The 15,996-nt window shown below is 34.1% G+C and overlaps 2 protein-coding genes across 5 annotated transcripts; one reads left to right on the top strand and one right to left on the bottom strand.

Moving 5' to 3' along the window:
- Positions 1-992: 992 nt before the first annotated feature.
- On the top strand, positions 993-12,144 carry LOC106768237 (pumilio homolog 6, chloroplastic). 4 transcript variants are annotated; one of them, XM_022783903.1, is made up of 13 exons: positions 993-1,175; positions 1,398-1,466; positions 1,758-2,105; positions 2,261-2,436; positions 2,603-3,951; positions 4,041-4,182; positions 4,280-4,387; positions 5,962-6,174; positions 6,263-6,373; positions 7,641-7,835; positions 8,902-9,073; positions 11,287-11,348; positions 11,649-12,144. In XM_022783903.1, exons 3-12 carry the CDS (start codon positions 1,820-1,822, stop codon positions 11,331-11,333), a joined length of 2,799 nt encoding a protein of 932 aa, XP_022639624.1. In that variant the 5' UTR covers positions 993-1,175; positions 1,398-1,466; positions 1,758-1,819; the 3' UTR covers positions 11,334-11,348; positions 11,649-12,144. The 4 variants fall into 4 exon arrangements, with proteins under 4 accessions (XP_022639624.1, XP_022639623.1, XP_022639625.1 ...); XM_022783902.1 differs by lacking the exon at positions 1,398-1,466; XM_022783904.1 differs by lacking the exons at positions 1,398-1,466; positions 11,287-11,348; positions 11,649-12,144 and adding an exon at positions 9,325-9,815 and having other exon boundaries at positions 994-1,175.
- Positions 12,145-12,701: 557 nt separating this feature from the next.
- LOC106768238 (probable 18S rRNA (guanine-N(7))-methyltransferase) lies at positions 12,702-15,769 on the bottom strand. Its single transcript, XM_014653246.2, has 9 exons — positions 15,611-15,769; positions 15,442-15,517; positions 15,278-15,361; positions 15,102-15,157; positions 14,959-15,015; positions 14,596-14,645; positions 14,253-14,405; positions 13,269-13,401; positions 12,702-13,185 (listed from the first exon to the last, which is right to left on the bottom strand). Exons 1-9 carry the CDS (start codon positions 15,707-15,709, stop codon positions 13,018-13,020), a joined length of 876 nt encoding a protein of 291 aa, XP_014508732.1. The 5' UTR covers positions 15,710-15,769; the 3' UTR covers positions 12,702-13,017.
- Positions 15,770-15,996: the final 227 nt, after the last annotated feature.

Below are 15,996 nucleotides of genomic sequence, written 5' to 3'. Positions count from 1 at the left end.
AAAATTGAAATTATTCGATAATTTTTTTAAAATTAGCAATTATCTTTAACCGTTTTTATGAAGAAAAAACATAAAAAATATTTTAGGAAATAAATGAAATCTAACAAGTCATTTAAATAAAACACAGCATATATCCATACAAAAAAAAATTAAGGGAGCAATGTAAATTAAATTAAATATATAGACTCCCACTTAACCTTTTCTTTAATTTTTATACAATTATTTAAAACAATTAAATAAAATAAAAATATACAAAAAAAAAAACAAATAAATTTCTCTACAAGTTAAAGTTATTTTTTACATAAGTTATTTATACTTTTGTTTCATATTAACTTATTTAAAATACAAATGCATAAACTAATTATGATGAAGATATTAACTTATTTAAGTAATAACATTTTATGAATGTTTAAATAGTAATATAAAAAATAATTTTAATTTTTTTAAAGAAAAACTAAACTGATGTAGATTTTACTGGTTGGTAATCAGGTTCAGATAATTTTCAATTCGATAATAAAGTTGAACAAGCATTTATTTGATATAACTTAAAAAAATAAAAACATTTTTTAACTGAGTAAATTATATTATAAATTATAATAAATGATTTAAATTAAATTATGAGATGATATTAAATTACTTTTAATTAATAAAGATGAAAAAAGTGTTAAAAGAAATAAATAACTTAAAAGATAAAAGATGAAATATAAAAATAAAAATAAGAAGATGGTAGTTTAGAAGAGGGTTGAAAGATAAAACATTTCTGTCATGTGTGAAATGTACATTAAGAAAAAAAGAAAACGAAAACAGAATTCTGTTGGTTGGTTCTTTGTTTGTCCCACTCTGACGGGTGACAAAAGTCCCAAACACAAACGCGACAGCACAGTGAGAATAGCAAAACGGAGAGTGCAAGTAAACTTCTCTCTCTTGATGTACATAGAAAGTACGAAACGCACTTTTAAAATCTTCGTCCCTTTCTCCACTGCACTGCATTCAACTTACTTGACCCATAACAGTATTCACTATCAATAAATAAATAATAAACAAAAACATATCAATTCAGTCACACTCATCCTCATCCTTCTCTTTCCAATTTCCGCTTCGATAAGGAATCTAGGGTTTTCATACACACTCATTCTTCACCTCCTAAAGGGAAACTCCCAAACCAGCAACCTAAGGTTCCTTTTCTTCATCCTCCAACTAATTATTCCCTTTTCTTCTCGTCTTTTCTCTTTTGCATTCGTTTTTTCACCCTTTTACTCATATCTTCTTAATTTCACCGTTGTTTTTTTTTTTCTTATTCTTCATGTTATTATGAATTGGTAATTTATACGAGTTGATTCTACTTGATTCTTTTTGTGCTTACCGGTGAGACTTGTTTTATGATCGTGGTTACATAGGTCTCTCCTTGTTTGGATACTGACAAAGTTGAACAAGAAGACGTTCCGTTTGAAATAAAATTTTTAACAGTAAGCGTGCCATGACTTTAAGGAACATTACAATAGCATAATTTAACTCTCTCTGTATTTTGTATCGTGACCTGACTCTGAATTTGCATGGGAGTTTTTTTCGTTACACCTGTGCACTTTCATGTGAAGTAGTATATCGTGAGTTTTTTTTTTTTTTTGGTCAGCTGTTCACTGTGATATTTCGTCCGTGTTCTTGTTTCTTGTTCTCTGCTTGCGTGCATTTCTAGTGTAATGAATTTTTTTTGTCGTTGGAAGTTTACGCTGACGCAACACTTTGTGGGTGCACTTTAGGAGGAAACATGACATTTCTGGTTTCCATTACAAAAGATGGGATAAAGTAATCTTCCAGTAGTATGGCAACTGAGAGTCCAATCAGGATCTCTGAAGCTGGGGGGAAATGGCCGACTCTTAAGGAAGCTGCAACGTTTGGTTCACCATCCCATCATATGGCAACAGAGGATCTGGGTATATTTTTGAATGGCCATAGGTTCCACGGCAGTGGAAAAGATGTGGTACCCAATCGTAGTGGCAGTGCACCTCCAAGCATGGAAGGCTCATTTCTTGCCATAGAAAACTTATTATCCCAAAACACCACTAGAAATGCAAGCCTGGGATCTCTCAACAGAGCTGTGCAAAAATGTGAGTCTGATGACCAGTTACTAGCTGATTTTGCTTATTTGACTGTTCCATTGTCAACTTAAAAACTGGATTTCCTCACCCACTTATAGTATGGAAAATGGAACCATATTTCTAATTCTAGGCTTTTAACAGCAATTGGTAATGGTGTTCTGCAGATGATAGCGGTAAAGGGTCCTTTCACTTGTCACGAAAAACACTTGCAACACACAAGGAGGAAGCTGAGGATGATTCAACCCAACAGATGTATGATAATGAGTTAGATAAGGCTAGTGGAAAATGGCATAGACAAGATGTGGCTTCAACATCATCTAAGCACAAAAAATTAGTACTGGTGATTATTGTGATATCAACTTCTTTCTTTTACTATTTTTTGTAAGTTTTTGAGTCCCAAGATTTGTCTGCAGCCAATCACTTGACCTTTTTTCCTTTTTCGCCTGCATAATTTTTTGTATGAATGCATGACTTTTTTTTTTCTCTATTAAAATTCAAACTTTCAGGAAGATCTTCCGCATGGCATGTCACCTGTATATAATAAGTCTCTTGTAGTGGTGGATGAACTAATTGATGTAGATACTGGTTCAAATTCTTCTTATGACCCTTCTGTCTCCACAGTGGATGCCATAAAACCTGCCATAGGTGGAGATGATATAAGGGTATCATCATTTGTTGATTACTCTGCCCCTGTCACAAGCTCATCATCTCTCAATTCCAGTGGAAGCATGGGTTTTAATGATTTAGATGTTACAGTTGTAGAATCTCAATTGAGGGCTCTCACTGTATCTAATCTACCAAATTCAGAAAGTCAGAGTTATGAAGATAAATGGAAGAACAGCGTACAGAATAGTTTGATGCAGCAACGCCACCAGAAAAACTATCCATGTGAAATTCCTAGCAATTCTCAAAGTGAAAAATGTGCATATATTGGTATGGAGCAGCCTCTTCACAGTTCAAGCAAGTTCTCATCTGATGTCCAGCCTGTATTATCTGTACTGCAATCATCTGGGTATACACCTCCACTATATGCTACAGCAGCAGCTTATATGACCTCAACAAATCCTTTTTACACTAATTTTCAGGCTTCAGGTATATATTCTCCACCGTATCTAGGTGCATATCCCTTTAGTCCCACAGCTGTTCCTCCGTATATTGCTGCATACCCTCCTCATGGTTCTGTACCACTTGTTGATGGGGCTACTGGTACTAGTTTTACTCCCCAAGCAGCAGGGGTTTCTTCTATTGTAGGAAACATTTCACATGGTGCTGAAATGATACATGCAAACAAGGTTTTTGGACAATTTGGATTTCCTCTGCAGCCTTCTTTTGGTGAGCCTTTTTACATGCAATATCATCAACAACCTTTTGTGGAGGGATACAATATACCTGGTCATCTGCTGACACCTAGAGCTAGTGTTGGTGGCCAAATTGGTCCTTATGATTCCCAAAAAAGGCCCAATAGTGATAGTGGTGCTTACTTGGATGAAAAAAAATTACATAATCAGAGAAGTGGTGCTAATTTGAATTCTAATAGAGGTGGGATAATGCATCCTGGTTACTTTGGACACCCTTCAAACATGGCTTTCGCAACCCAATATCCAAGTTCTCCACTTTCTAGACCAGTCTTGTCTGGATACCCAGAAAGTAGTTCTGGCCTTCCAGGTGGAAGGAATGAAAGGAGACCCTCTCCAGCTTCTGGCAGAAACGGAGGTTTATTATCTGGATGGCAAAGTCAAAGAGCCTTAGACAGTGCTCACAACCCAAAAATTGCAATTTTTCTTGAAGAGTTAAAATCTGGCAAAAGTCGCAGATTTGAGCTATCTGACATCATTGGACACATAGTTGAATTTAGGCAAGTAATATTTTCAGTGATCGTTTTACCTATCACTTTATCAATTCCTTGCCTTTGGAAACTAAGTTCATTGTGGTTTTTAACTCCAGCACTGATCAACATGGGAGTCGTTTTATACAGCAGAAGTTGGAAAACTGTGGTGTTGAAGAGAAGGAGTTAGTGTTCAAAGAGGTTCTTCCACATACTTCTAAATTAATGACTGATGTATTTGGCAATTACGTAATTCAAAAGGTGTGTTTTAAAGTTATGTACATTGTTATTAACTATTTTATGGTTGTCAGCAATCTGTTATGCTCTAATTTGTCTGTTTCTCCTCTCCTGTGCATAGTTTTTTGAGTATGGAAGCCCTGAGCAGAGGAAAGAACTTGCAAATTGTCTTCTTGGTCAGATACTGCCTTTAAGTCTTCAGATGTATGGCTGTCGCGTAATCCAAAAGGTGTGTAATTTGTATTGATTCTCATAACAGTAAGACATTGGCCTATATTTCTATCAGTTGTTTGTCTTGAAAGCTATTGCAATCTGGTTACAAGATATGCTCATGGATTTTATTCAGTATGAGGCTTAGGATCTCTTATTGAGATTTATTAATGATCTAAATAATTGAAGATCCTACTAAAGAATTTGCAAGAAGTCTGGCTTTTTGCAAATTACAATCTGAAAACGGGGCTGCTTATCTCAAAATTTAATCTTTTCGTCTTGTAACCAAGTGTAGTTCCTGGTATAACTGACAAAATCAGTTTGTTTGCAATACACAAAGATTAAAACATACGGTCTGCTATTTGTTTTCCATGTCAAATACAATTTACATAATTTCCTATGGTTAGAAACTCTGGTTTTTGAAGGGCAACTTTTTCACATATCTGCAGGGGGGATTGGTGAATCAGTGTCAACATGAGTTTATCATGTGTAAACTATGGATTGTAAAAGGAAGGAAGTAAGAGGTTTTAGAAGAAAAATACCATTATATGAGCATGTTCTTTGTGCTCCCTTTCTGCATAGATACTCTCACTTGGAGAAAAGGAAAACTGAATATTTAATTTTTTTTTTTTTTTTCAATACAAGCTCTCCCCGTCCCCTAAGTGGATTGTAAAAGGAAGGAAGTAAGAAGTTTTAGAAGAAAAATACCATGATATGATCATGTTTTCTATTTTCAAGGGATTTTAGTTCGGTATGGTACAAGGTTTAGTAGGGGATCATAACCTAATTCTGTTAATAAAAAATACCTAAGATTAAAAACAGAGAGAAAATATATGTTTAGAGGACCCTCTCATCTTCTATTTATATTGATAAAGAGTTGATATAATAGGCAGATCGAAGGTCAAACGGCTGTCCAACAGGTCACTCAAGTTTAAATACCTGGGAGTTAGAGAGGAGAGTTTCCACTGTATCATTCTAATTCTCTAGTTTTCTATCACACTAATACTGAGTGGAGTTGTTTAGCCTGTAAAAATCATATGTTCTTATTTCTTTCTAATATAATTTTCCAACAATCTTTAAACTGTCTTATCCTTTTTATCTACTATTGCATGAGTCTTAGATTGCTTCTACTTGGTGCTCAGTTAATGCTTCTTCTAAACTCTGAAATTTTATTTGTTACTGAAGAAGTTGAAAATAGATAAAAGTTATAGATACAGATTAATACTTGAGTTGAGAACTTAACCTAATAGGGATGTAGGCCAATTTGTTGCCCGTGTTAATGGGCCTAGGATTTTATTGATTTACAGTAGAAGAAAGCATGGATCACATGGAGAAGAAAGTGGGGAGAAGAGTTAGTTAAGGGAATTGAGGGGAGGGGTTTGTTACAGAGAAAGAGACTGGAGGATAGTGGGGAAGGAGAAGTCCAGATGTGGAATCTGGCCATTGTGACTTAGGCCCTTAGTTCTTGGAGTAATGAGATTTGTTTCTTTTCATTCATTTTCCCTATATTTGGAAATACAAGTTTTCCCAATTTATTCCGTGTGTCGGACTGAATCATCATTTCATATTTATCTCAATTTTGTGCCTGTGCAGGCTCTCGAGGTTATCAATCTTGAACAGAAAGTTCAGCTTGTTCATGAGCTAGATGGAAATGTCATGAGATGTGTCCGTGACCAAAATGGGAATCATGTAATACAGAAGTGCATTGAATCTATTCCAACTAAAAACATTGACTTTATAATATCTGCATTTCGTGGTCAAGTTGCTATTCTATCTATGCATCCTTATGGTTGCCGAGTCATACAGGTAAGGTTATTTATTCCAGTTACCTTTCCCATAAAGGAATTGATGCTTCTTTGATAGTGCATTTAGTCCACGATAATATTTCTTGTAGAGAATTTTAGAGCATTGTTCGGACGAGGTTCAATGTCAATTCATTGTGGATGAAATCTTGGAGTCAGTTTTTACTCTTGCTCAGGACCAGTATGGTAATTATGTTGCTCAGGTTAGTTACTATCTGTCTCATGCATTTAATTGTAATATTGATTTTTAGCAGTGGGTAGTGCGTTGTGTTGCATGGTAGAAACTGAATAAAATTGGAGGTATAGACATGGCCTTTCTATCATTTATACAATTATAAATAGCGACATGTTTTTTCTATCTGAATTTTTTTTCTGTTGATTTCATATATTTCTATAATTTCTTGTTCATCTTATTTGTATTTCACCTCATTTAAGCAGTTATCCTATTTCAAAGAAATTCCATATAATTTATAAAGCTTTTGTTCTTTGATGAGTGTTTTGGGCGAGGGAAGTTAGCTGGTCTTGCTTTGACATGTTCTCTATTGACTATCAAGAAAGCCATAAAGCACCTGTTATTTGAGCTGATGGATGTGAATTTGGCTAATTCTATTTAGATGTTTCTGTTAAATATGAATTGGGTTCTAAATCACAAACTCAAACGGTATTCTACAGGGTGGCCTTTGTATTATTATTCCAAAATATTGTCTTTCAAAATATTATTACAAAGTGGACTTAAACTTGCACTAGTGGTAGTGACTTGTGTCTTTTACTCAAGTGGTTTGGTACACTGTGGTTGTCACTTTAGGTATTAAATTAAACGATTCTGCAATTTTTTATGTATAAAAAAAATACTTACGGATGCTCACCGTAATGTACATGAGAGTTCTTAGATAAACATGTATGGAGCCCACTCTGGCTCACTCTTTTTCCAGGATGGTTCATATTGTTTTCACATGATAGGCATGTGCAACTATTGTAGTATCGGTTTTGTAAATTTACAGGCAAATAATTTTATATTGTTCAAACTGCAGAGGAAATTACATTTTTTAAGAAAAAAATTGATTCATTTTTATGTGTGCTGGACGTTGTCAATTGGCAGTGGTTGTCTATTATGACCTCACTACATTGTATGTGAGATAGGGAAGTACTGATGACTTGAGTTAGTAAAATTGTACAAAGGCTTTTTTGAGGTTTCATGAGGGAACGACCCAAATTATTCGTTCTTCAAATTAAATTTTGTACAGATTTTCTCTATGCACTTAAATTCTTGTGTTTTAGGGATGTTCTAGGTACTGTTCTGCTTTCTTTGGCCTTTAATAATTGTTTTTTGTAGTTGTGTTGATTGATAATGCCTTTTCAAATAGCTTTATCTATAAGCTTTGAATGATATGGATAAATTCTGGGGTTTACTTACCTATTTGCATTTTGCACATGGGGTATCTTTATGATGCTATGCTTATACCTTTACAGCATGTGTTGGAGAGAGGAAGGCCTCAAGAAAGGAGTCAAATTATTAGCAAGCTTTCGGGACATATTGTTCAATTAAGCCAGCATAAATTTGCATCAAATGTTGTTGAGAAATGCTTGGAGTATGGTGATTCCACTGAACGACAGCTGTTAATAACGGAGATTGTTGGACATGACAAACCACATGATAATTTGTTGGTGAGCTTTAACTTTTCAAGTATGCATATTATTGCACATCTGAGTATTAAATTTGTGGACATGATACCTTTTTCATCTAGCTTGTTGAAATAGCGCGCACTTGTGCATATAATTCTAAAATGACAACAGTCACCTGAAGAATCAATGAAATGAGTGTTAATTGCTTGAAATGAGTGTTAATGGCTTGAAGTTAGTTTGAAATTTGGTGCTGGGGGCTTGTTAACTGATGCTGATGGCAAGTTATAACTTACCAGGAATTGAAGTAAACAAATGCAAAGAAAGAGGGAAGGAAAAGAGACATTATTCTATGGTTTAACTGAACCTTACATTTGAGGTTTCAGTAATTTTTCTTTTGAGAATCATGTTATCAATTTATTATTCCTTGTGATTGCTACTGTTTTTCAGAAACAAAAACATTTAACATTGTGTTGTTTGATATATATATATATATATATATATAAATGCACCTCGAAGTTCATGCCAAGCTTTTGCACACATGCTGTTATGAAATTGAAATATTAAAATGCAGTGACCAGGAACTACAATTCCTTTACTTTATGTAGGCTACTAGACTGTCTGACTGTTTATTATAATGTTTAGCTCATATATAATCAATGCGATCCTGATACCTACCCCAAACAAATCTGCTTAAACTGTCTGTCTTCTGGTTAGCAAGAGTTATGGTAAAGAGAGTTATAGTAAGAGTTATAGTAATAGTTAGCTCATATATGTCTGACTTGTATTCCCATTACCAGTTTTTTAATGTTGTACCTATAACTGGTACAATAACCATACCAGAGGTTTTAGGGCTGTTGTATTTTGCTGTTTTATTTGACTAATCTAGAAACTTTCAAGGTGCATTTTTTTTAGTTGATTTGAGGCACTAAAACTACACGAAGATCCTTTTTCCATATAATTATTATTATGCTGGCATATAGTATTCTTGAGATCTTCTAAATTATTACAACGGTAGAGTGTTCTTGAGTACTACATGTGATGTGAATTATGCTATAATTTGTTGGGGTTTGTACTCTTGCTTACTATCCCCTGCTTGATTTTATTGTAGACAATGATGAAAGATCAATTTGCAAATTATGTGATCCAGAGGATTCTTGAGATCTGTTCTGAAAGTCAAAGAGCAGTGTTACTTTCTCGCATAAGGCTTCATGCTCATGCTTTGAAGAAATACACTTATGGAAAACACATTGTGGCTCGGTTTGAACAGCTATTTGGGGAAGGTTTGTACACCTAGTACTTTGGTTTAGCTTGATTGACAGTACACAGGGTTGTGGTTTGTTTACACAAATTATGATTACATTTTTTTAATATTATAACCAAATCCTGGTTTGTTTACACGAGATACGATCACATTCTTCAAGGAATATGTAATGAAGTAGGTAGTAACAGAGAAAATGTGCTTGAGCTTTGCGAGGTGGTGCTGACTCATTTTTCGAATGTTGAAGGACTAATGTTTAATCTTTCTGGTTAGGGGTAATATAATCCAGTAGAAGAATTGATGAACTTTTGGATTGAACGCATGCATCTCTTCAGAGCGTTTAGGATTATCCTCAGGGATGTTATTGTCTTCAACATTTGCATTTCTTCTTAACATGGAAATGTTATCTTCAACTGATGATGGTGACAGTATTTAACAAAACGTATTGCTACTTGAACATGCCAAAATTCTAATTAGTATCCTATAAGAACCACAGGCACTTCTTGGTAGAAGTTCAGATATGTATCATTGTCAGACACTACATGAAGTCTTCAAATATTTAGTTGCATTTTTATGATTCTTTTACTTTTAGAACTTTTATACCAATGTTGATTGGAATGCATCATTATTGGAATACGAACGTTGAATAACGTTCGAGTTATATATATTGACTAACTTCAACTCCATATATTGACTAACTTCTATTTCGATGTGATAAGTTGACGTGTGTTACCCCTTGAACTTGCATGTACTTAGAAAATTAATAAATTGAATGCTTTATTTAGTTCCATTCTATAAAATTATGATATTATATTTTAAATATTAGTCAATAATTATTATTTATTTATTCTGATTTAACAAGAGTTGAGCAATTAAATCTTGAATGAGTACTTTAACTAGTTTGATAACAAATTTAGTTTTAAAAACATGAGGGAAGAAGGGTGGGATTCACCTTTCTGAACCAAAGGAGAGAATTTTTTTTTTTTTATGGTTAGAATAATTAGATCTATGGATCATCATTAAGGCTAAGTAGGGTGTAGCGGGTTAGACATTTATTAGTTGTACCTATACTCGTAACTAGTTTTGCACCGACCTTAATCTTCCATGTATTCTTGTATCAGTTCTTTATTATAAATAGAAGATTGTGAGAGGGATCTTAATATATCCCTCTAAAAATATATTTTTCTGTTTTAATCTCGAGTTGGTAACAGAGTGGGTCGATTCTGTTTTGGTTTTTTTCTCTTCTTATCCATCGGTATTAGTTATTGTTGCTGCGGTCTGCGGTTGTCCAGTCTCTATCTACAACATTGTCAGCCACTGTTCTTTGCTGTTTTGTCGTCGCCTGTCGTCCCAATTTTGTTCGACGACCACCAGATCTAGATCGTTTCTTTAAGCGATGACCAACCTTACCGGTGTCGAGGACGAGTTCTCTGTTCACTCGCCGCCTTCTACTCGTTGGAACGTCACCGGACCACTTCCATAGTTGTCGTCAAACCCTCCTTTCCTTGATCTGACCCTCAAAACATTATTTTAATAAAGTCCAGAAGCCACCCTTATGGAAAGGCACCTAGGGTTTTCTATTTTCCTGGCTATTTTTTGTCCCTTAATTAGAAATTAATAACCGAAGAAGAAGGTGAATTATTCTTCGATCCAGAGAAGTATAGGAGGCTGGTTGGAAAACCAATTTATCTCACTATTACAAGGTTGAATGTATTTTTTGCAGTTGGAGTGGTTAGTCAGTTCATGCAGGTTCCATGTGTTAGCCATTGGAATGTTATCATTCACATTCTAATGTATGTCGAAAAGGCGCAAGGGTTGTTATATGAAAATAAAGGAAGCATTCAGGTCTTTGGGTACTGTGATGTAGGTTGGGTAGGTTCGTCCATTGATAGATAGTCTACTACTGGATATTGTGAGGAAACGTTATTTCATGGAAAAACAAGAAACAAAATGTAGTACCTTGATCAATTGTTGAAGTCGAATATAGCGCAATGACGTCACTATCATGTGAATTTATATGGGTGAAGTAGTTCCTTCAAGAGTTTAACTTCTATGACATCTCTAGACTATAAAGATGTATTGCGATAATCAAGTTGCTCTTCACATTGTATCAAATCCAATGTTTCACGAGAGAAATAGATTATCATTTTGTTCGTGAAAAGTTGTTGACAAAAGAAATATGTATTTTGAGTTTGTTGGATCAAATGACCAACTCGCAGATGTTATTTGTTTCAGGCTTGGTACATACAATCTGTACGCTCCAACTTGAGAGAGAATGTTAAAATAATTGCATCTATGTATGTATCATCACTAAGCCTAAGTAGGGTGTAGTGTGCTAGAAATTTACTAGTTGTACTTATAGTCATACCTAGTTTTGCAGCTAGGTGTCTAGTAGAATTCCTTAATCTTCCATAGGAATTCTTTATTATAAATAGAAGATTCTGGGAGGGATCTCAATATAGCCCTCTAGAAATATATTTTTCTGTTTTAGTCTCAAGTTTTTTATTCCTAATTTTGTTCTCTCTTCTTTCCTCTGTTCCAAACAATGTGTAAGAGTACATCTTTTATGCTTTCTTATCCCTATACTTTACGTGCAGAGAACCAAAGTCCTGGACCTTGATGACAAGCAAGGGTCTTGTACAATGCGTCTGTGGCCTGCAAACATAACAACTAACATGTATTTCTCTATCACAGATGAGATATTGATCTTTGGGCTGCCGATTGAATAAATGAATGCTACTGTGTTTTCATATATGCTGCGCCTGGATAGTTCCGATATTCATGGCTTCAACAAATGTTAGTGTATGCATATATGTTGTGCACTTAATGTAATTACGTTATTTAAGTGATTGGTTTGTAATATTGCTTGAGTATAATCAGTTGGAAGGAGAAATCCTTCGTGATGTAAATTTACTGGATCTTCTCTGCATTACAGTGAGTTTCTATAGGAAAGAACTGGGACCAACCAAGTGTTTGTCTCTCCTTAATATCGGCTAGCTCTTCCTTAGCAAATCATTGGCTCTTTTAATACTCTATTCTTGTTGATATTTGGGTGTTGTCGTTAACAGGTGAAAGTTGCCTACTTTTGCTAGATTTGAAGAAATCGTGTTATACCCAAAATTATATTATTATTGGTGCTTGAACACCAGATAAAATCAAAAGTATGCACTAAGTTCATGCTGGAATGATTTCATTTTCATCTTAAGATTTTGATTAATCGTAAAGTTTGATTACCTTTGAATTTATTAGAGCTCGACATGAGCTGCGAGCTTGACGTGTACTAAGCTTTCAGTTTTACGATTAAAAAATTAATAAATTTGATCAATTTTTTTATAGCAAATTATCATATGATCTTTAATGCAATGATGAAGTACGAAGTTCATACATACACAATTTACTCGTGTACGCAACGGGTGGATCAAAGACGTGAAAAACTTTTCAAATTAAGCACGTGAACATAAATTTCAAATTTTACTCCTTTTACATTGATATTTCAGTAGATTTTAACTTTCAAATGCTGTTTGCTTAAAATGCTGTATTCTGTTTGCTAATGATAAATTAAAAATATGAATGACGCTTCTGAACATGAGAATAGCTACAGAAGTATGAAATGTGATAAATATGAACCCATGAATATTAGTCAGATTCTATAAGTCAAAACTAAGAGTGTCAAAACTATAATATTGATCCTCACTGAAACGATACTTATACTCTGGAATTGTGAGCATCAACAATTAAATGCATACGTTTGCCAAATAATACACACAACTAATGATACAATGATATTTACCTGGTTTTATAATTAAAAACAAATACAAGATCATAATCCTAAATTGCACAAGAACCACAAAAAGAAAAAAAAAAACAAACAAAAAAACAAAATTGATATTTGGACATTCTTCATAAATATCCTTTAAGGCTCTCCATCGAAAAAAGACTTGGTACAGAGGCAAATGGCAGACAAGATCAAAATCGGTCCTTCCTTTTCCGACCAGTGTACTTGCTATCCTGAGGGACGGCATTTCCTCTTCTTCTCATCTGCTCCTTCTTCCTTAGTATCCATTCCTTTCCCTTCCCACTCTTATTGTTCTTTTTCAGTTTCTTCCGCGGTCTATGCCTATCTGAGATGCATACCTGATATTGTTTTTTTTTATTAATAAGTAATAAACCACTCATAAGGCTAATAATCAAGCAATAATAAATGTGGTAAAACTCACTGTCTGATTTTCTTCATCCTCACTGTCCTCGTCAGAGCAACTTTCCCCATCTTCGTTTTTACCCTTGGCCACGGATGAATTTACTGAACGTTGACCACACGTGAGAACAAGGAACTCTTTTCTCCTCTTAGAACTACCACAAGTCAATTGTTCTCCAATTAGTGAAACACCATGCCCAAGAAGGCTAGGTAATGATTCTTTTAACGAAAGCATAGCTAGAAAACAAATCAAACAAGACAGTACACCTCGCAATCAAACATGACCGTTTTTCTCTAGGAGTTTATATAATCGGTAATAAATCTATAACTATATAAAGCAAGGAGAGAATCAACTATGCACTAATGTGTGTTCAGATATATTACACATTTCTGTTCATCCTTCACCCAACTTTAGCATATGATAGAGGCCAGTGATGGAGCCACATTATGGCTAGGGGAAACGATTTCTTTTAATGAGCTTTTTAGAGTAGCCAAGATAAATGTGATTGTCTACCGAAATTTCTTTTTGACATTGGAAACATTGACAAACTTAACTTTTCTTTGATATTGTTATGTATTCATTATTTTGGAGACTTGCATTGATCTTATGTCACTTCAATAAATATTCCGTGGCTCCAAACCCAAGGGATGGAATATATTTTAAAGTATACAGCTTAAGATGGTTCATTTTAAGATATGTAATAAATTTCAGCTGATTCTCACAATAATGCTAAACCCCTAAACTAACACGAAGAAATAATAGAACAAGGGAAAGGAATATAAGTTGAGCTTCTTCTACTTTTTCACAGTACAAGGTCAAATATATTTCGACAGATTCGAGTGTAACATACTACAATGACCAGAAACAATAATTATAGCACTTACCAAACACAAAAAAACAAGTTAAAAAGTGTGCTGCCTTGTAAAACACTATAATATATAGAACAATTTTCCAACACAATTTTTTTTATGAAACAAATTAACATAGCAATATATTTCTTCGTACCTGTGTGGAAAATCGACCACTATACCTCCAGCAAATCCAGCATGCATTGCAGCATTTAATATCAATTCACGCTGGTCTATATTTTCAGGATATACTTGAAACACTGCTCTGGCTCCATTGGATAAGCATTTATATAAAGATGTAAAAAATGCCCTACACAAAAAAATGAGATTATATATTATTTGAACAGGGAAAAGGAGATAGGTTCCAGAATAATTGAATCTCTGTAGTGAGATTTAAAACAAGGTGGAACTACAATTCCCTGTATGCTTAGCTTAAGAAGCCAAAATACAAAAGATTAGAATAACGAAAAGCAGCACAATGAACAAGTAAAGGTACATACTTCAATCTTAATCGAGGGTTGTGAGAGGACTTATCAGCATTGCATAACCACTGCATTATCATATCAAATTTTGCCTTGTCATACAAATATCGACAGGATTAAGAATGAAATACAATGCTCCCCCCAATAAAACTTTTTAGAGAAGTAGTACCTATTCAAATAAAAGTAGGCCTTGCCCCAAAAAAATTAAAATGGAAGCGCATGATCCAGGCATTCAAAATATATAACTGTACATTTCATATATCATAAGTTATAACAGAGTATGATCTCCTTCACCCAGTAAAAGCTCGGTCCAAACTAGAAAGGTCTTGAATTTCCACAAATAATTTTAGTTTGAATTATTCATTTTTATTCAGAGCACACCTGAACAGCAGATATACTGATGGCCCCGTCAATGACTCCAGGACGAACTCCTAAACCCTGAAACCAAATACAAGGAGAAAGAAAACATGTAAAGTGAGAAGCAGGCATGCATCATGAAAGAAGAAAACAAGCAATTAACGTACCTGGCCCATGTCACCAAGTAAAAGGTCACCCTCAACCTCCCGCTCCAAGGCAACATCTACCAGTTTAACATAGTTAATAAAATTAGAAAAAAAAATAACAAAAATGCAAAACATAGAGGACTAAAAAAATAATATTTAAAGAAAAAAAAAATAAAAGAAGAACAAACATAACATACTAAGCATAGATGCTGAAATGTCAAGACCTATCCAATGGTGTCCATTCTCTGTGAGTGTCTCGCCGCTAAGTCCCGAACCACAACCTACATTCACAAATCATATAACTTTGATGAAAACTCCAGAGAATAATCAAATCGAATTAAATTAAATAAAATTAAATTACCTATATCAAGGAGTAATTTTGGAATGTCATCATCAGGTAAAGCAAGTAATTCAAGGGCTCTCTCGGACAACGTTGCCTTTTTGGCACAGATAAATTAACAAATAAATTTCATAAAAAGAGAAAATCAACTACAATTGAGGATGAGAAGAAGGAGAAGAAAAGAAAAAACCTGAATTTGAACAATTCGGGAAGAAGAGGTATACTTTCGAGCTTCGGAATCATCGTAGAATATCTCAGGCGGCGCAATCACCTCTGGTCTGGACGCCATTCTTTCACAACTCCAAAAACCCTAAAACCCACACACCACCACTAATCCATTATTATGTTTTCACTTTCACACATATATTGCACTTTATTATTTAGTAAATAATAAATAGGGAAATCACCATATTTTTTATTAAATTAAAGTTTCTAAAAGTTTAGATTTTATTCTTTTATTGTAGTCATGATTTTAGAATTTTAAACTATATTTTAATTAAAAATAAGATATAAATAGAGTGAACATGTTAAAGATGGTGCTTTCTAACACAATATATTACCAATTTTTTCATTTTC

The sequence above is a fragment of the Vigna radiata genome, chromosome 7, assembly GCF_000741045.1.
Source record: "Vigna radiata var. radiata cultivar VC1973A chromosome 7, Vradiata_ver6, whole genome shotgun sequence".
NCBI lineage: Eukaryota > Viridiplantae > Streptophyta > Magnoliopsida > Fabales > Fabaceae > Vigna > Vigna radiata.
Note: the sequence above shows the minus strand (reverse complement) of the source record. Positions and strands in the feature narration are given on the sequence as shown.